This window comes from Lentinus tigrinus, assembly GCF_003813185.1.
Source record: "Lentinus tigrinus ALCF2SS1-7 unplaced genomic scaffold L226scaffold_2, whole genome shotgun sequence".
In the NCBI taxonomy this organism is placed as follows: Eukaryota; Fungi; Basidiomycota; class Agaricomycetes; order Polyporales; family Polyporaceae; genus Lentinus; species Lentinus tigrinus.
Window position 1 is genome coordinate 1,386,921 of NW_027137911.1, and position 19,092 is coordinate 1,406,012.

Sequence of the window (19,092 nt, forward strand, 5' to 3'; positions counted from 1 at the left end):
AGACATAGTACAGGCTGCCAGGTCCGTGCGACGAAGTTCCACGTCAGTGTATGTACACACGCTCGCCGACGTCTACTCTACAGTCTCCTCTTCCGCGCCCTCAGTTGTGCGGTACTTTTGGTCTTCAGATGCCTGTGTGAGAGTCGTCTGATAGTGTGAACTCGTCTCGGTCTTGGTAACTTCCCGGAGGGCCATGGTGGCATACGCAGCGGTGCCGAGTTGGAGATTGATTTGCAGCGCGAGGAACTTGCCGTCCTCGACCGTGGCCGGGGGAGGTAGCCCGAGTAACTTGTCTTCGTCCGACTGTGCCAGAGGAACATCCGGGTCGGTATACCTGAGCACCTGCCAAGAGAGCTCTTTTGGTAGATGTAGGATCTTGCGATATGAACCACCCAGTGTGTAGTCCCTGCCCGACAGCGTTGTCAGTTCTGACTACGGGACCATTCGATATCTTACGCTCACTTCTGCTTGCGGACAAAATTGTCGGGGTCAAGGCCGTCTCTACGCAAGAATTCCTTGTACCGCTCCCCAAGCGCACCACCTGGGAAGTCGACGTCCTTGCCAGGCAGGGGCATAATCACGTCAAATATCGAGTACTTGTCTAGATCCGCTTCGGTGAGTGTCTTCACCTTGGGCGGTTCCCAAGCCTTCCTCGATCTCTTGCCAGATCTCCCGGAGTCCTTTGCTGAAGGGCCGTCAGCCGGATCGTCGTCGTGGCAGTGGTGCTGACCCATACCATTCTCCTCATTGGCCACCTTATCCTCTAGTGAGACTTCGCCCTCAGCAGCTTCGAGGGCGATCTCCGAGTCATCCTCGCCGCCTTCCGCTTTGGAGGCTTCCTCCTCAAAGACGAGGTCTCCAACGGCAGGTTTGTCAGCTCCATGCATGCGGATGCGCTCAGAGACGATCGCGTTCCAGACATAGGACTGGTACGCGTGTACATACATGAGCCTGAGATTGCGAGGGATCTATAAAGAGACTTAGTATATGGAGCACATACGAAACGAGAATCGCTTACAGTGGACAGCGCTCCCATAGCATTACGAGTATCGCCATTCTGCTTCTTGTAACTCTCCAGAATGCAGCGCTCCGCTACTACACGCCGGGGCATGATCTCCAGAGCCTTTTCCAAGTCCTTCTCGACTAGCCAGGCGTTCCGGGCAGCGACGACATCAGGATGCTCGCCAGGCCGGTTACGGAGGATGAGGTCCACGGCTTTGTGCCAGTCACCCTTCAAGAGTGCAAGCCCGATTGAATGTGTGGGGATACATGCTGTTCCGAACCGCTGCATGCCTGGATACACCAGTCAAGAGTCAAGTACAAGAATAATCCTAACGAGACGTCACGTACCATAGTAATTGATGAACCCTTTCGTTTTGATGATGCTCATGGCGCGATCCAAGGTGTCCATCGAGTCAACACGGACGTTCCTATGACCATAATCAGAGAAACAGACTTGTATCGAACCACGGTGACATACCTAAGGGTGATCACGAACGCGTTGCCCTTGAGCATGCCTAGTTCCAAGCTGGCTTTCCGGTAGTTGAAATCAGCTACCCTGACACCACGCTCACCGCGCTGTGTGAGAGCATCCTCCATTGTTCGACGGCCGTTCAGGCCATTTGCCATCTTCCACACATCCTCCACTGTCTTGTTACCACGTCGTAACGAGACGCGCTGAACGGTGACACCACGCTTGTCTTTCGTACCTGCAACAGAAAGATCCTTCACGTTGCAGTGTAGCGTTCGCGATAGATACGCGAGGGCATCCTGGGTGTCGCGGTTCGTTTTCTGGAGAGTGAAATGGATGTAAGGAGGATAGCCTCCTCGCTCCCCTCCCCCGCTTCGACCTACGACGACAATTGATCAGAACAATCCAATGAACACTTGCCAGACGAACATACCTTCCGTTCTTCCTCCACGTCCTCCTCCACGCCCCCGTCCTCGACCACCACCACGCCTGTTCCATTTGATAGCTATCCGGGACCCTTCGTCCGAAGGTCCAGCAGTAGTGTCCGTCTCAGTGTCTAGCTTACCGCCAAACAAGTCTCGAATAACTTGATGGAGGCCCGTGCGGGTCTCCTTCGAGGCGATGTGCTAATGAGATTCCACGCAGGTTAGATGATATTCACCGAGGATATAGAAGGACATGATGCCACGGACTTCAGAGAGCACTTTACGGTGGTCTTCTCTCGCCCCTGGCCTACCGCCCCTTCCTCCGCCCCTTCCTCCACGGCCACCGCGGCCACCACGACCTCTGTCTCGCCCGCGCTTTCCCCTTCCTTTGGGTTCAGACTCCGCAGGCTGAGGTGGCTCCGGTGTAGGGGTCTCGGTTGCATCAGTAGAGCTGTCGGATGCTTTCGCCTGGCGTCCAGCCCAACCACTGTCGCTGACGAAAGTCAAGGGGGGTTCTGGCCCTTCCAGGTAGAGATCTTTCAGTCGAGTAATAGCATCTTCCGAGAGGAACGGCTTAAGAGCCTCTGTAAAGCGGTTGGGCCATGGTTCATCCTCCTGGTGAACTTCTTCAGCATTGGGCTCCGAGGGGGCAGCTTCATCAACAGTCTCTTGAGGCGGATTGACTGCGACTGGTTCGGATGATTGCTCCGCCGCCGGAGTGGGGATATTGGAATCCCTCATGTCACTTGATTCGGGTTCTACAGGCGGGGCAACTGCAGAATCTGCAGCTGCCGCAGCATCCGCTCCCTTCTTTGACGAAGACGGCATGCCCAGGGACTTCAGGTGGATGACCTGACTATCCTGATCGACTTCAAAGACCAAGAAGTCTGTGAACCTGTACCACGAACGCGTCAAGGCACACGAACATATGGGTCAGGACCGAGACCGCACCTCTGCTTGATGATCCCCTCAATCTTCGGCACGTCGAAGCCAATGTACTCGGATATCCCGACGTCAGTCTCCATGATCTGCTGCATAGCCCCATCCGGTCCGTACACGGGGGGAGGCGCGTTGAGCAGCGCGTGGCTTGGAGGAAGCATGCTCTCCGACTCCTTGTTCTGGTTCGGCGCGTCGGTGTCCATAGCGTCCTGCTGTTCGAGTTCGAAAATGTTCACGACAGCGACCTCGCGGCCTCCGTCCATGGGCACGTCGGGGTCCGCGTTCTCCGCACCATCAATCTTGGTTCGCTTCGCGATATGCTCCTCTGAGGCATGGTCGTCCAGCTCGCGAGGACGGGTTTTGGGCGAAGACGACATGGAGGACGGTGAGCTGAAAAGAGATTAGATCGTTCTGTTCGATCTCTGCGGCAGCTTGATCTAATCTTATCTCCAAACTCACTGCACCGATCGCCTTTTGTCAGGTTGAACAGCCAGGAGGAACCCACCATCACCTTCCAGCATGGCCTCCGTAGCAAAGCGAACATACGCACAGAGGGCAGTGACACATACAAACCCAGCTGCGAAGGCCTTGCTGGAGACGATCGAGCGCAAGCGCACAAACCTCTGCGTTAGCGTCGATGTAACAAAACAAGCGGACTTCCTCAGGATCATCGACATCGTTGGACCGTACATCTGCCTCGTCAAGGTAGGTTAACGGATAGAAAACATACTGTACCGAACATATGTACTCAGAAGATTTCCAGACCCATGTGGATGTGATTGAGGACTTTGACTGGTCCGTTATCGAACGCTTGCAAGAACTCAGCACGAAACACGACTTCCAAATCTTCGAGGACAGGAAGTTCGCAGACATCGGTATGTGATGCTAGCATTTGTAGATAGTCTGAATGCTGACAAAAAATGGTAGGAAACACCGTCGCGCTGCAGTACTCGAGCGGCGTGTACAAGATCGCGAGCTGGTCTCACATCACGAACGCACATCCGGTCCCGGGTCCATCTATCATCTCCGGTCTCTCATCCGTCGGCCTCCCGCTTGGACGAGGTCTCCTCCTTCTCGCAGAGATGAGCACCAAAGGCAGTCTCGCGACAGGCTCCTATACGGAGGAAGCCGTCCGCATGGCCCGTGCCAACCGCGACTTTGTGATCGGCTTCATCGCTCAGCAACGTATGGACGGTGTTGGCCTACGGGAGGGCGAATCGTCCCCAGACGAGGACTTCCTCATCCTAACCCCAGGTGTCGGACTCGACGCCAAGGGTGACGCGATGGGCCAGCAGTACAGGACACCGCGGGAGGTTGTGCTAGAGTCTGGCTGCGACGTCATCATTGTTGGCCGAGGAGTGTACGGTAAAGACAACGCTGCGAACCCTGACGCGGTCCGAGAGCAGGCGGAGAGATATCGTGCGGAAGGATGGAAAGCGTACCAGGAGAGAGTCGGTATCTCGAACTGATGCCTGCATTGACATCCAGGGGAGAGCATACTGGGTATGAAGTACTACAGATGATATGTAAAAATAATCTACCGCTACAAGTTGTTGTACGTCGTATCGCAATGTATATGTTTAGATCATGACGCGTTACCGGCCTCTTCTTCTTCTGCTTTCCGTCGCTCCTCCTCTTCTCTCGCTTCCCGTTCTTCGGCCTCTACGACCTCAACATCCAGCGGGAAAGTCAATATCGCCGCAATTCCAGTCAACTGGTTCAACTCTGTCACGATAATCACAAGGTAAGTGCATTGCAACGGCAGCAGGAACTAGGCATTCACGTACGTTGACCAGACTCATGCATGCTGGAGAATATGAGCACCTCGCCTCCCTTATGTTGGACATCCTCAACGATGCCCACGAACTTTTTGCGAAGAGCGGGATCACTCGCCCTGCATGCAACATTGTCAGTGTGGCCCTATCCACGCGCATGTGACTGGCCCACCTGAAGAGCTCGTCCGAGATCAGGAGAGTCCCGATAGCTCCCCGGTCCGCGGCGAGCGCGACATGGTCAGGACCATACCAAGCCCGCATTTCGTCAGAAGCGAGCATCTTGAAGAATCTGCCGAAACATGAGACGAACAGCAGTCCTGAGCTGGAAGGATACCTTACTTGTCGAGCATGATCCCTTCTCGCGCGAACTTGGTTTCCTTCATCTGACTCGCGATCTGCACCCCTCCCTTAGTACGCTACTCGCATACAATCTCAAATACTCACCTCAGGGCTCTTCAAGGCTTCGACCAGACTGTGCACATGCGGACTGTTCACATGCACCTTGATGAACTTAGTCCTTGCAGTCAAGAGAGCCTTGTTGGACGTGCGACTCGCTTCTGCCATGATGAAATCGAAGACGGCATCCCGTACCCATCCAGGGGAGGCGATCACGATCGCCCGTAAGGATGGCGAGGAGTATGGGACGTGCCGGAGGAAGGAGGTATATAAGCTTTGATAAAAGCGAGCGAGCCCCTAGCATAAGAGTGTCGGTGCTGGAGTCATAGGGTACGAAATCAGCCACATACCTTCTCGTGAGCTGAAGACTGATTGGAGAGCTTGCGGGGTATAGGGACCTCCAGCCGCTGGAGGACGACAGTCATGTGCTCCGATAGCAGACAGAATATAGCCGTGCCTATGCACGATCAGTAGTGCGTACCGTTGCTGGGTAGTCCATAAGACGCACCTTCTCCGCATACGATGGCAGCAACTTCCGCCCCTCGTCCCGGCACACAGCTCTCCTCCACACGTCCGAGTGCAACGCTGTCCCATCCGCCCACGTCCTTTTCTATCCGCACGTTCTTGTTTGCCTCGATGCTGAGCGTATGGAACGCACCCAGCTTCACATACGGGTTCTCTTCCGCAACCCGTCCCGAGACATCTACCGTTGCTGTCGCAGCAGGAACAGCTCCGGTCGCACCGTTGGCGGCTCCGGACTCTGCGCCAGGAGCAGCTGAAGGTGACCAGGTAACGCGATTGACGGCAAGCGTGAGGGGCAGGCGAATCCGGCTGGAAACTACTGACCCGGTTGTTGAGACATTCTGGATGCGCCGGATACCTGTGGCACGGACGCGATCTCCCTGGAGATATACTGAGTCGCATCGTGTGGTACGTTTGATGTTCATACAGAAGCATAACACACCTCCTGGATCAAGTTATACAAATGCCACATGTCCTCATCGTCCTCCGGACAGACCGTAACATGACCCTGTGGGTAGCTCAGTTTGGCAGCTTGGTGCGGCGAAAAGATTGCAAACGAACCGACTTGTCCTTCTCTATGCGTTTGCCAATGAGCTTCATAGTTTGCAAGGATGAGACGTGTTCATGAAGGTGTAGAAGTTGAAGATCTCGCAAGTAGTACCAATGGTACTTATGGTGGCTGAAACTTGCCGCAGAGGACTGCATCTGACATCACTGCGGTATTGATCGTGGGAGCTACATACCATATACGCGTGTACAGGCGGATCGCGTGCATAAAGATCATCCAGCTCTCTCCCTCGCCTGCTAGCTCTTGTCCCCTTCCCGTTGCCAGAATATCTACACAAGTACCCGAACCTCACGACTATGTCTGCACAAGACGCTAAGATCGCCTCCCTCGTGTCGCGCTTCAACGAGCCGACCACAAGCTCCGCGACTCCAGCAGACGTCGACGATGAGGAGATCTTCGCCGAGCTTGAGGCTGAGATCGAGAACGACTCGAGCGCGCTGTTCCGGGAGCGCGGGATGGACAGGCTGAAGGCAGAGTAAGGTGCCCCCTCTGCGTCGCGTCGGCCGCGGTTCCTCACTCACTCACCCTTGTCCTCTTTCACGCGTTTCGTGCGCGTGCAGGATGGAGCACCTGCAGCAGCAGAAGAGGGACGGACACGGACAGTACAGAGAAGTGACGGACGAGAAGGAGGTCATCCGGCTGAGTGCGTGCGTACATCCTACCAATCCATGCCACTGCTGTTGCATACGGCTGACGGCCTGAGCAGGAAAGAGCCACGCTGCGTGATCCACTTCTTCCACCACAAGTTCAAGCGGTGCGAGATCATGGACAAGCACCTTCAGCGACTCGCGCCAAAGTACTTCAACACGCTTTTCATCCGCGTCTTCGTGGAGAACGTCCCGTGGCTGGTCGAGCGACTTGGGATCCAGGTCCTGCCTTGTGTTATGACGTTCGTGAACGGCACGTCGAAAGACAGGTATGTCTCGTCTTGCGCTTACCTGGATATACTGTGCACGACCAAGGACCTTCGCGCTCCTCCAGGATAGTTGGGTTCGAGGACCTGGGCAACTCGGACCAGTTCGAGACAGCCACCCTGGAGTGGAAGCTGCTCAACAGCGGTAAGACCATCTCCGCCGGTCTCTGTGTTGTACTCACCGCACGCCAGGTGTCATCCAGAAGGACGAGTCCTTCGGACCAAGCGTAGTATACGGGTCAAAGCCTGCAGTACGGCAGCACATACGCGGGAAGCAATCGCAGGGCGACGACTCAGATTTCGACTTAGATGAATGATACCCACGCCTCTTCTTGGTTCTTGAGAGGCCTCTTCCATGCTTTCCTCTGCTGTCGTCGCAATTCATCCAATATATGCCATAATCTACGCATGAACCAAGGATCCAAATGCGAGACGCGTGCTTGGTTAGGCCGCTACTCATTTACTGCCTATATTCTTGTAGCGACGGATGGCCCGCTCTCTCGCCTCCTTATGGTCAACTAGCGGACGAGGGTACCCCAGTTTATCCGCCAGAGCCGGAGGCGGATTGTGGATCTCTACAAACAACGGTTGGTAAGTACGCATGCCCTTTCAAGTCGGCTGAGATATTCACCTGGGCCTCTGACTTTGGCTAGTTCATGTACGAATGTGCGGATATACTCTCCTCCGGGATCGGTCTAAGGGCCCATTTGTTCAGCAAGGTATGTTGGGCGAATCCGGCGCCTTTGACTCACCTTCTGGCTTTGCGTGTAGGGGTTGAAGATCCTGAAGTATGGCGCAGGGTCGACGCCGGTACTTGCGCTCCACTGCCAGCCGCCGTTGTTCGAAGCCAAGTCGCCGTCAATCAGTGTCTCCATGAAGTACTGTGGGAGGCAAATATCAGCGAATGTGCGCTCAGTTAAAATGTGGTTGGTAGGAATGCATACCTTCTCGCCCAGCCGCCAATCTATCATCAAGTCCTTTACTAGGTACATCGCCGCTGTCATGCGGCCGCGGTTATGCATCCATCCCATCTCCTTCGCCTGGCGCATCGCAGCGTCGACAATAGGCACCCCAGTGCGGCCATCCTTCCAGGCTTGCAAGTGCTCCTCCGACGTTTCCCAGCGCACGTCCGCGTACTTCTCTTGGAACGGCCGTCCCATCGACACTCGCGGGAAGAGGGCGACGATGTGCGTGTAGAAGTCACGCCAGGCTGCACGATCTCTTAGCGTGGCACAACTCGAACAGACAAACCGGACCCACCGATCTCCTGGATCCATCGGCCAACTCCGGTGTCGCGACTGGTGTCGACTTTCTTCTTACCAGTCGCTTTGAGTGCTTCCCTAACGCAAGTACGAGCGGATATCACTCCAGCAGCTAGATAAGGGCTGGACGCGGAGGTATGTCACAAAGTGCACTGAAAAGCGGATGCTCATCACTCACCTCAAGCGACTCGTCGTGTCAGAATCGATGCGATCTCGCTGGTCCTTATACTTCCCGAGGCGACTCTGCTTGCCAGGGTCCTTGACGTCTTTGTTGGCATCATCGAGAGGGTCCACGGCTCCGAGGCGGGACGATTGAGCAGCTGTGTAGAGGAATCGCCGCAGCATCTAGGACAGTCATGTCAGTGTAGCTCATCACTATAACAGACATCGCTTAGTGCAAACCTCATGGGCAGCGTCCTCTCCCGCGTGCCAGCACGTTGAGATCCTCTTACGTTCCTCAGGATCCAGCGCAAACCCTTCCACATTGTCGGGAACCTCGACATCGAAAAGTGGTCCAAGTACTGGATCGGAGCGGATGGACGATGCGTTCGCTGTTGGCGACTCGGCCTCTTGAAGGTGATTGGATGCAGTCTTCTCGAGCAATGGTGCCCAAGATCGAAGGAAAGGTGAGTATACCTAAGTATCCCTCCCACCATGAGTATCTCAATAACTATAGGCCCATAGGACGCACGGTATAACCTCGTCCTTCCTTTGTCCTCACGTCTCCGGGAGCCACGATACACTTGTCGTGCACAAAGTTGCAGGCTATCTTGCCCCGCTCGTTCGCGAGCTTGCATACTGCGAGGTCTCGACGAAGCTCATCCACCTCGTACTCGATGTTGACGAAGAGATGGGATGCCTTCCATTTCTCGAGCAGGTCTACCACGAAGGCCGGTATCTTCGTTCGTGGCTTATGCGTGACCGTGTACAGGGGAATGTTCAACTTCGCGAGTTCGGTCTGTTGGTGCAATGTGTGCCTGCCCGTTCTGGGTCACGCAATGCAGTAACACTCACGCGAATGACATGCAGGTTTCGCAATGTGAAATCGATGCGGCGGGCACTTCGATCATGCGCGATGTAGTCCTGAGGACTCAAGACATGCAGCACGATCAAATGGACGCCGTCATGCTGTGCCTGGGCGGATGCTTGCGCAATGGCTCTGTTGTCGTGGACTGCCCAGGAGTGAGTCGTCCTGTCCCAGGAGGCAACAAGTTCCAGCGCTCACTTCTAAGGTCCTCCATCCTCATCCAGTACACGACACATTTTCCTTTAGCGACGTCTTGGCTCATTGCATTGTCCCGCACGGCGTCGAGGAGCTGCATCAACGGTGGGTGTGCATCCGCACTCGCCGCGTTCTCAGCAGTAGCGATCTTGTTGGGTAAAAACTTGACATCTCGACGCGTCTTCTTCATCGCGTCGTTCATGCTCCTCGTAGAAGAGACGCTGCGCGCGCGTTTGACCATGTGGAGGGCAAGGCTTCTGAGCGGCGGGCGGGGTGCAAGGAGGGGCAGCGGAGAGACGTGGCGAACGAACATGGCAAACGCGCTGGCTGTCCCTGCACGACATGCATCCGAGCCCCCGGGACCGCGGACCTGCTCAACATGGCCTCCCCTGCGTCACAGACGCGATCCTGGCCTCCCCATCGGAGGTCATGTGACCGCGTCTCGAGGAAGCTGCTCCGACATTACCGGTACCGGCACACGCACAGGTAAATGACGATATAGATTGTTCGGATGCATTTTGGAGATATGTTACAGAGTTTGTTCATAACTTTCGTCATACCATCCGGAGGAGTGCAATCGCGCCCACAATGCCGACAATTGTGGCGAGTATATCCGCGCCGCATGGAGGCGGGCTAGCATCATCGCTAGTCCCACCCACCGTACCCGTCGCCATCGGATCGTTTGCTTTCTCCCCAGAGGTAGTCTCATCCTATTGCAGAGCAAGCTACACACAACGCCGTCAGCACTGGTACGCGCGGAAGGGAAGAGGACAGCTGCAACTCACCAAAGCGAGGTGGCCGCCAACAACGGGACGGGCGCGGAAGCCCTCGACGGAGCCGTCGGTGGTCTCGTACCAGTCACCGAGCGGCTGCGAGCTCTTGCCGTCTGCGGCGTACTTTCGCACGGAGCTAATGAGCAGGTCACGGACAGACGTCGACGTCACAAGTGCGGCGGTCCAAATCTCCCAGTCTGCAAGCGAGAGTCAGCATTCGCTAGAGCTTGTGCAGCTGCGAGCGTACCGGACTTCGTGTACGTGTGGCTGCGGCGGGAGTGGGTTAGCACGGTTCATTGTGAATATATCACCGGAGGGTTACTCACCGGGTGTCGAGAGGAACCCCATATGCATCTGCGGAAGGTTAGACAGGATGCATGGAGTGGAAGGAGGCATTCACGTACTAGCGTGGCTGCTGTACCAGCTAGTCTCTGTTGTACGATCAGCCATCAATGAAGTGCCGACATCTACGGAGGCGAGTTTACTCACGGAGATCGAAGATCGACTGAGGGAATACGTTGGTCTTGAGGAGCTTGTCCGCGTAGAGGTTGTACGAGAGACCCCACGACGAGCTGTTGCCGTACTGCGATAACAAACATGAGCTGTCATGCGACACTTCAGGGAAGCGATCATAACTCACCGCAAGGGTCAAGTGAGTCTTGTCCGAGGCCAATGCAAAGTTCTGCCACTGAGTCTGGTACGAAGCAGCGATAGACTGAGAGATCCTCCGTGTCAGACAAGAACAAGAACCCGCTGGCTAGGAATGGGGCTACGCACACTGTAGTTGTTGGCCCGAGTAGTATCACCAACAAGGGACGCGATCTCGGCCATGGCCTTGATACCGACGATGCCCTTGATAGCGAGGTTGGTCTGGTTCGCAAGAGTTCCCGCAAAGTCGTCCGTGCTGAGCTGCTCCGCGGGGATGAGCGAGTCCTCGATCAAAAACTGCGCCCATTGGTCGAGAAGGCTGAACTGTTGATCGTGGCATTCAATCAGCCCTTGCGCTTGGTATTTATGGCAAACACACTCACGTATTGCTGGAGAAGCGCGGTGTCGCCGGTCTTCTGCACATAGCTAAGCGTCATGATGAGCATGTTGCCGCTCTCCTCGACCTGCATGGCCTCGTCCTTGCCGTCATTGTGGCCGATCGCCTGGGGGTAATGAGCGCCGATGTCGTGGACGGCCCACTTGTTCGGGTACTGGCCTGTCGCCTGATACTCGAAGAGGGGCAGGAGCAACTGCTTGCCGAGGACAGGGTTGGTGTAAAGGAACAGAGGCCAGGCGGGGAAGATGACATCAACGGTGTTGGTGTTCTGTGGACGACCGAGTAAGTCCGGTAATTTGTGAGTGTCTGGTGAATTGAGCTTACACCGTCGCTGGAGATCTCCTTCATGAAGGTCGTAACGTCGGACGTGTTGAAGGTACCACTGCTGGTCTTCGAGATGGTGATCTCGCAAGCACCAAGGGTCTGGCGGATCGAGAGCGCAACGATGTCTGCGTAGTCAGACGAGATCTTGGACGCGTCGGCCTTAACCTTCGCATCGAAGGCGTTCGCACGAGACAAGGCATTGCTGTAGTCGTTAATGAATGTCGAAAGCTAAACATAACATGTTAGCACATGTTCGGAAAAGGAAGGGGCGTGCAGGAACTCACTGCGCTAGCAATGCTGGAGAACCTGGTCCAGAAGAGGTAGCTGCGGTCCTGACGGCCGTTGTTGGCGGTGATGTACTGGATAGCGGGATCCCGGACATGACCAATGACGAAGACAGCAGGTGCAGTGGCCGAGGTGACAGTGCCGAGGTCGTGAGCGAGGGCAAAGACGGGCCAGCGGTCGGAGACAGCACGGAAGCTGGTATCCGCAGTGTTCGCGAGCTTGCCATTGTTGATAAACTGGGCACGGACGACGGTGTCCTGGCCGGTCTGCCAGGTTGCACCCTGAGTCTGAATTGAGGGATGACAGCGTCAGCAGATTCGTCTTTGACCTCGTGCACATGGACGTACGTTAAGTGTGGCGTGGTAAGCGGAACCCTCTGAGGTAATGTAAGTACTGAACGAAGATTGCACAGCATGACGCTTGGGACTCACGCTGGATGTGGTCGTTGATCTCGCTGTAGGAGCCTTGGGAAACGAGCTGGACCTGGTGAGTGAGTATGTTGCCGGTGGTAGTGGACCAGTTAGCCGTTAGGCTGTTATCGCCAGAAACCCACTCCGCGCTGATATCGGTGTAAATCTGCACGCTGTGGGACTTGCCGTCGTTGGCCGCCGCGGAGACGGAGTAGTAGGAAAAGGGGAGAGACTGGTTAACAAGGTCCGAGGTCTAGAACATCCTGAATTGAGCCGGGTCATGAGTTCACAGGGACTCGGTGCCTTACCTCCACGGGACTGAGGAAGGTAATCGTGAGATCAATCGGACCGGCAGTCATCACGAAGACACTCTGCGTAGACGTGATCTGTAGCAGGTGATTAGAGCTTCGAATACGTCATGTCACCGAGACAAGGTACTCACCGTGAGGCTCTTCTGGGTCGCCTTGCTGGCCCCAGACACGGTAGGGGCACCAAGCCAGTTGTATGCGGTACCATCAACCTTCACATAACCAGCCCAACCCAAAATCTGGACCAATACATGAATGAGTTTTGACGACTCGATCCGTGAACCAATTACTCACACTTCCAGTCCACAAGGTGGGCCATGCGGCGTTAAGAGCAGTTCCTGACCCTTGGGGTAGCCAAGCCGAGACATATGGGGTACGGACCGCAAGTGGTACAGAAGCGGGGTTAAAGGGGGTAGCTGTCCATGTCACCGCCCCCAGAACGGGAGCGAGCAACAAGGAACACCAAGTTGCGAGGAGGGCTGGCGCGTACATGCGGGTCGTGGTCTTCAGCGCGGCAGAGGAGTAGGACGCGGCCTTGAGCAGAGTCTCCATGTGTTTTATATACGCTCCGTCCCAGACGTCGAGGTCTCGAAGAACAGCCTGGTGCTGTGTCGGGAAGCACTGGATCAGAATCGAACACGGCTCGCTGTGAAACGTCCTCGTGCAAGCGAAGGGAGCGCGCGACGGGGCCGCAGCGAGAAAGGGTACCACGCCGAGCGTCAGTCAGGTGAACGGTAATGTGACACGAGGTGCATGCCGTAGAAGAGGCACCGCGGTGGTTCTGCATCGTCATATCAGACCGTGATTAGCCATCCTTTTTACTGCCTTGTGCGACTGATGTATTCCCCTCGTCTGTGGTGCGGTCTTGGAGGTTGACCGAGGCCATGGGACCCCGGCGACATGGCGCCGCGAGGTGATTTAGATTTGAGCTGCGTATTGTATGATGAGAGTCAGTCCGACGACGACGGTCGCCGTCGCTGCGCAGAGGCGATGTGGGTAGCTGTCGTGACCGTGGTGCAATAGTGTGTACGCTTGGCGTAAGTACCTGGTCCCTGTTTTGCTACTATGCATATTCGTATTCACCTTGGCTGTTTAGTCTGCTCCCCGCGTCTGAGAAGGAGTGGAGCAATGACCTGGATGTACTTAGACCGTTAGGCTACGTTAGGCGTACCTTGCCGGACTCGGCTCTATCGCTATGATATCGGCGACGGAAGGTGCTGTGTATACACATACGTCCTCGTTGTGCCCGGTCTTCTCGACGGACCAGAGTGACTCTGGACACATTGACCTCGTGGCAGTTGCTGTACACCATATATTGAGAGAGGGTCTGGTCAGTTGCGGGAGGATGCATCAATCAGTGATCGCAGAGAATAACGTTGAAGGAAGACTGGAGGGTTGCAACCGATCGCTAGCGCCACCGACACAGTGGCAGTGTTCGCGGCACGGAGTCCGGGCATATGTATATGTTCGGACGGACACAATTTCCTGAGCGACCTTCCCAAGACTCGAGTAGCTGAGCTTGTCATTTGGAATTCTGTGCTGCCAGGAGACGGTCTTGTTGATACTACACTTGGAGAAGTGAGCAACAAGACCTGGCTGCGGCTATAATGTGCGCATCATTGTGCGGGCTACTAGTTGAGCAAGATAGTCATTCACCCCCTTCCACGGCCATGACTGACTTCAAAAGTGTGAGGCCGGAGAGCAGTAGATTGCAATCGCAAGGCCGCACCCAGATCGGAGTCGTTGAGGACGAGGATAGTCACCGGTTACCGGCGGCGGCTGGGCTGCTATTAATGGTGGCTCACGCGAGCGCCACGTGGGAGATAGTCGGGGGGCGGTTCCAGGCGGAGTCGATTCGCTGTTCTCGCGGACCTCTACCTTCGTCGGCCACATTCCCAGGCGTGCGACGCGCCCTCCCTTCCCTCCTCCTCGTCATGGACCTCCCGACATCACGAGAGCTGGAGCTTGAAACTCTCCTGCGCCAGCGTGACGCGCAGGTCGCTGAGCTCACCGTGCGTATTGTCGTGCCCCTGCTGATACCGTATCCATCTCACCGCTCGACGCGTCCCAGGATGAAGTCACGCATCTGCGGCAGTACCTCGCGAGCCAACCACCACCATCAGCCACAGAACCTACCACTATACCTCCAGCATTGATGTCGTTGCTACTGCCCCACCTGAATCAACACAGTTCCTCCGCCACAACCGGGTCATCCTCGGTTACCACCGCCCTTATTCAAAGGGGAAAGATCCTCCAAGAGGAGAATGACGAGCTATATGAGCTGCTTAAGGCAGGAGAGACAGGCCGTTTGAAGGAGGATTCCCGGGCTCTTAGACGAGTTGTCCAGAAGCTGCAGGGGGCGCTTACAGGTGCGTCGGAACGCGTTCATACCCACAATCAGTCCAATTGACTGTCTATGGGGTGTAGAATCTCATCAAGTCATCGCTTCACTATCGTGCGTACCTCGTCTCGCTCCATCGTTTGCTACCCCTGACTTGAGTCCGTAGTGCTGAGCTGAAGGAGTCGCGAGACGCGCTCCTCCAAGCACACGGGCGCCAAACCCATCCTTCGCACCAACCTTCCCCAGCGCCTCGATCGCACCAGCCTCCCTCACACCTCGCTAATGGTAGTGGCAAACTTCCCCCCACGGGACCTCGTGCGCACAAAAAGCCGCGCCTGTCTGAGCCGCAGGTCTCTCCCGTTGCGTCGACTGTATCCCTCCCGATCCCACCGAAGCCTCACCTCTCCGCAGCCAATTCGACGCAGCCCCGTGGTGTCTCGCGGGATTCCCGTGTGTCGCAGGAAAGAAAGCCCAATATCGACACTGGTGGAATGGATGTCGACGATGACAGCCGTTCTAGGCCGCGTTCGCCTTTGCGTGAGCGTGACCGACCGCCTCACCGAGATAGAGAACGTGACCGGGACAGGGATCGTGGCCGCGACCGAGGTGACAGAGACCGTGTCAGGAATCGCGATAGAGAGCGCGAACGGGATCGTGAACGCGACCATGACCGATCGTCTCGTCGCAATGGAGGTGGTGGGGGAGGTGGAGGCGGGGGAGGGGGCCGCAGGGGTGGTGGAAGACGGACAAACGGCAACAGCACTGGCGGCAATACCAATAACAGTAACGATGCCTTCGGAAACGGCGCAGATCGGACGCTGGCGGAACGAATGGGACTATGAATGGACTCGAGTGGCCAATCGTGGCGTGCACCACGGACGCACGCCGTGTTGTGTAGTACATACCGGTACGACTTTCTCCTTGGGACTTTACCGCACGTGTATTCATAAGGTCTAACTTATCCGTATTTGGATGCTCACCCACAGTTGTATTCATACTATGTTGCGCTCTATCGTCGTAATGCTTTGTGGAATCGTATATCTCCTCGTTGTATCTATTCTATCCATCCCCTGGCTTTGTGTCGTGTATGCATCTGCTGACCTACCTTCTTGAACATCTGTAGTCACCCCCTCACATGCGCCATGACCGAGAGTGTTCACACGTTCATGGCTTACATTGCACCTCCATCCTAATATTCCGTCATGGTTCACTCACCACTCCTCTGCATCCCATAGCATCCCCTGAAACGTGCTGATACTGTATCACGGTCACATCTGTATAGGTATGCGAAGGACCGCTCTGTGTATGCCCGGGCCCTTTCTCATGTGCCGTGTGTTACGACGCGCCTTCTTCATGACGAGTCTGACATGTACCTCTCTAGCAATCCGATGACCACGAGGTCGTGTGTAGCTCCTCAGCTTCGTATGTCTTCAAGCTGTCCACTTGTCGATCTAGTCGCCGACATTCCTACGACGGCTGGCTACCCCCGTTTCCCGGCACAACACTCGTTCCTGTCAGGTATCTCTGACTTTACGCAAAATGGCGCAAGTCTCTTCGACAGACCATCGGCATCACCTTCGCGCAACCCCGGACGTCATATGGTTCGGTGGAATAGACCCATGTGCACTTCAAGCATCCCTCGGTATTCCCCTGCGCCGTCAGCGGGTGGTTATCTGACTGGGATTATGTTGTTCCTTAGAGTGAGTCAGCCTGATTGTCATCGTGCTGTTTCCCCTGCCCGACGCTCAGAAGCCGTTCTGACAAGCTTGTTCAGCAGTTCGTGGAAATCGTCATCCCTCCAAACAAACACGACGACCCCTTGTTCCACCGAGCGTCTCGTGAGGGTCTGATTGACTCTGCCACTCCATTCAGTCTGCATCGGCCGACGCCCGACGCCACTCGCCACTCGCCCTGTTGCCCATCAGGCCTCTTCCAGCCCGCCACCCATATGCGTCCTTCTCCATGCCTGATCCCCCGAGACTCTTCGACATCAGCCCCGTAACCAGGACCCTCGGGATGACATGGTCTAGGAAAGTACTAGCCAGGGACCACCCCCGTCGTCCACGGTACACCGACGCCACTTTTCCGTACCCCCGCGCATGCATGCATCTCACACGAGCTGCCTCACCCCGGTCCGTAATCCCAAACTTCCAAGTCATGCATGTGCACAGCACCCCTGGCCCACGCGCGGTCCGACTCCGACTGCGGAATCCCGACGCTTCGTCAACGCGTCAACTCCCCGGGTCCGGGTCTAAAGAAGTCTAGTACATAGGGCCGACTTCTCGCGTATCGCGCGACTGCAACGGCGCTCGCCAGCAATTGTCCCCGGACGCGCCGAGCTGGCGTCGGCGACTACATACTTGGTACTCAGGTGCGTCCGCCCGCTGTGCACGTTGACATCTGTAACGCGTCTCGGACTCTCGGACCCTCGGACTCGTGCTGGACCCTGGAAGCTGGCGAGCCCCTTCTTGCTTCTTGTGAGCTGGCAGCGGGCCGCCTCTCGACCCGGTCGCTTTCGCTTTCGTTTTCGTTTTCGTTGCAAGGGTTCGGGATGTGCATTGTGCACGGGGGCATACCCGTACGAGTACATTACACGTATACGCCAACGTGGATGCGTCCGCGCCTGTGCAACCTCGCAACCTCGCAATCTCTCTTCACCGCGCTTAGGCGTCGGCCCGACGCGAGCCTTGAGGCTCCCGCCCTCGCGCTGACGTCCGTGCGTCGAAGCGAGTGCAGAACCTCGCGGCTACGTCGTAACCTGGCTAAGTATGGGTCCCGCGCATCGCACTGTATTAAGCCAATGTTTGTTAGCCCGGGGTACCCCCCCCCCCCTCGCCTGCGTCCAGGTTCCTGGCTCCAGGCTCCAACGACCGCATTCTACTTCCTCCGGAGACCATCCCCCATCCCGCCCTCGGTTGCCTCCGAGTGAAGTCGCTCGAACTTCCAGTTCGGCACGGATGGATACCATGCCGTACCGCACCGTACTTACCGTCGACTCCGTGGCAACGCGCGTCCCGCGCGGCCTCGGCGTATACGCATCCGGAACTCGAGGACGTGCGCCCCGTCCCCCGCTTCGCGAAGGCTGAAGCTGCCAATTATGCTACGCACCCTTGTCAGTGGGTGCCTTGGCGTGGACGTCTCGACGTTATGTATGTATTATGCAGCGTGCACGGTGCGGCCTCTTCCTGCTTGGAAGTTGAGCCTGCGGCCTGAAGTCCGATGAGGCGTGAGCCTTAGGGGCCGCAGCCGCAGCTTAGCCTTGAGCTTGAGTACTTGACACCGGGGGCATCGGTCTGTGCAACACCGTGTCACATATTGATCAAATATTAATCGTAGGTCGCCTGAAGTCACGAGTGTAACAGTAATTATATAGTGGTTATACACGTTATGTAGCCTTTCTGCAATCAGCATGTGGCTCGATCGTTACACCGAAACCACAGGTAATATACAGCCTTTGTTTGGCCTATATAATGGCTCTGGTTGCAATCGGACCTTATTCTCCATGAGCAATCAGTGGTGTTTTCCGTGCAGCTAGCTGTTACACGGAAATCCAACAATCAATGACTTTTGCAAAAAGGCAATATAAAGAAATCATTTTGTCCTCTGTGTTGCTCGAAGCTTAATGCAAGTGGCACGCACCATACAATCACTGTACAAGGGACTTGGTTAACAAAAATCAAACAAAAGAGGTACAAAGAATGAAGATACAATAGAATCTCTGTGTAACTTGAAGTTGAACGGGAATTACACCAAGCTTATTAGATACATAATAAAATGTATAACTAACATTGCTAAAATGCCAAATTTGATGATGATGATGATGGTAAGTTGAAGAAGTGCCACTAGAAATGATGAGGTACAAATGGATGACCGGGATGAACTGTTACTTCAGCAAATCACCGCAATGTTGTGATACCCTTCAGCCTAGGAGTTCTATGCAAGGCAGTTCCACAGGCAAGTTCAGCCTATGCAAGCAAGTTCAATCCATGCAAGCAAATTCAACCTATGCAGACCAATTCCCCCTATGCCAGCAAGTCCTGCCCAGGCAAGTGCGTTTACTCTATGCAAACAAGCAAGCGAGTTCGACCAGTGCGAGCGAGTTCGACCAGTGCG

General features: G+C 55.6%; 8 protein-coding genes across 8 annotated transcripts; 4 read left to right on the forward strand and 4 right to left on the reverse strand.

The window, feature by feature from the left end:
* Positions 1–72: 72 nt before the first annotated feature.
* L226DRAFT_542386 (tRNA pseudouridine synthase D) lies at positions 73–2,933 on the reverse strand (the record flags this gene model as incomplete). Its single annotated transcript, XM_067682122.1, has 9 exons — positions 73–406; positions 463–685; positions 737–968; positions 1,019–1,293; positions 1,351–1,430; positions 1,481–1,850; positions 1,905–2,097; positions 2,164–2,791; positions 2,848–2,933. The coding sequence occupies 9 exons, from the start codon at positions 2,931–2,933 to the stop codon at positions 73–75; spliced, it is 2,421 nt and encodes an 806-aa protein (XP_067541747.1).
* A 398-nt stretch (positions 2,934–3,331) lies between these two features.
* Positions 3,332–4,421, forward strand: L226DRAFT_549851 (Orotidine 5'-phosphate decarboxylase). Its single transcript, XM_067682711.1, has 3 exons — positions 3,332–3,540; positions 3,599–3,710; positions 3,763–4,421. The coding sequence occupies exons 1-3, from the start codon at positions 3,355–3,357 to the stop codon at positions 4,302–4,304; spliced, it is 840 nt and encodes a 279-aa protein (XP_067541748.1). The 5' UTR covers positions 3,332–3,354; the 3' UTR covers positions 4,305–4,421.
* Positions 4,222–6,203, reverse strand: L226DRAFT_477554 (uncharacterized protein). The gene is made up of 9 exons (XM_067676755.1): positions 6,090–6,203; positions 5,971–6,036; positions 5,515–5,908; positions 5,357–5,463; positions 5,055–5,303; positions 4,950–5,005; positions 4,783–4,899; positions 4,623–4,729; positions 4,222–4,560 (listed from the first exon to the last, which is right to left on the reverse strand). Exons 1-9 carry the CDS (start codon positions 6,126–6,128, stop codon positions 4,421–4,423), a joined length of 1,275 nt encoding a protein of 424 aa, XP_067541749.1. The 5' UTR covers positions 6,129–6,203; the 3' UTR covers positions 4,222–4,420.
* A 189-nt stretch (positions 6,204–6,392) lies between these two features.
* On the forward strand, positions 6,393–7,326 carry L226DRAFT_452805 (GTPase inhibitor; the record flags this gene model as incomplete). Its single annotated transcript, XM_067675092.1, has 5 exons — positions 6,393–6,571; positions 6,657–6,743; positions 6,803–7,012; positions 7,078–7,154; positions 7,202–7,326. 5 exons carry the CDS (start codon positions 6,393–6,395, stop codon positions 7,324–7,326), a joined length of 678 nt encoding a protein of 225 aa, XP_067541750.1.
* A 139-nt stretch (positions 7,327–7,465) lies between these two features.
* On the reverse strand, positions 7,466–9,954 carry L226DRAFT_499284 (uncharacterized protein; the record flags this gene model as incomplete). The annotated part of the gene is made up of 10 exons (XM_067677708.1): positions 9,497–9,954; positions 9,286–9,443; positions 8,963–9,229; positions 8,674–8,907; positions 8,450–8,616; positions 8,270–8,394; positions 7,954–8,219; positions 7,762–7,890; positions 7,641–7,704; positions 7,466–7,584 (listed from the first exon to the last, which is right to left on the reverse strand). Exons 1-10 carry the CDS (start codon positions 9,804–9,806, stop codon positions 7,466–7,468), a joined length of 1,839 nt encoding a protein of 612 aa, XP_067541751.1. The 5' UTR covers positions 9,807–9,954.
* A 26-nt stretch (positions 9,955–9,980) lies between these two features.
* L226DRAFT_131581 (DUF1793-domain-containing protein) lies at positions 9,981–13,364 on the reverse strand. Its single transcript, XM_067672264.1, has 16 exons — positions 12,933–13,364; positions 12,773–12,877; positions 12,639–12,716; positions 12,352–12,583; positions 12,268–12,296; positions 11,920–12,207; positions 11,636–11,863; positions 11,298–11,579; positions 11,044–11,238; positions 10,907–10,981; positions 10,756–10,849; positions 10,671–10,697; positions 10,593–10,620; positions 10,514–10,533; positions 10,279–10,463; positions 9,981–10,218 (listed from the first exon to the last, which is right to left on the reverse strand). Exons 1-16 carry the CDS (start codon positions 13,188–13,190, stop codon positions 10,204–10,206), a joined length of 2,139 nt encoding a protein of 712 aa, XP_067541752.1. The 5' UTR covers positions 13,191–13,364; the 3' UTR covers positions 9,981–10,203.
* Positions 13,365–14,572: 1,208 nt separating this feature from the next.
* On the forward strand, positions 14,573–15,821 carry L226DRAFT_519158 (uncharacterized protein; the record flags this gene model as incomplete). Its single annotated transcript, XM_067678574.1, has 4 exons — positions 14,573–14,650; positions 14,710–15,007; positions 15,066–15,093; positions 15,146–15,821. 4 exons carry the CDS (start codon positions 14,573–14,575, stop codon positions 15,819–15,821), a joined length of 1,080 nt encoding a protein of 359 aa, XP_067541753.1.
* Positions 15,822–16,084: 263 nt separating this feature from the next.
* Positions 16,085–17,106, forward strand: L226DRAFT_131586 (uncharacterized protein). Its single transcript, XM_067672265.1, has 2 exons — positions 16,085–16,679; positions 16,757–17,106. The coding sequence occupies exons 1-2, from the start codon at positions 16,347–16,349 to the stop codon at positions 16,979–16,981; spliced, it is 558 nt and encodes a 185-aa protein (XP_067541754.1). The 5' UTR covers positions 16,085–16,346; the 3' UTR covers positions 16,982–17,106.
* The last annotated feature ends 1,986 nt before the right edge of the window (positions 17,107–19,092 follow it).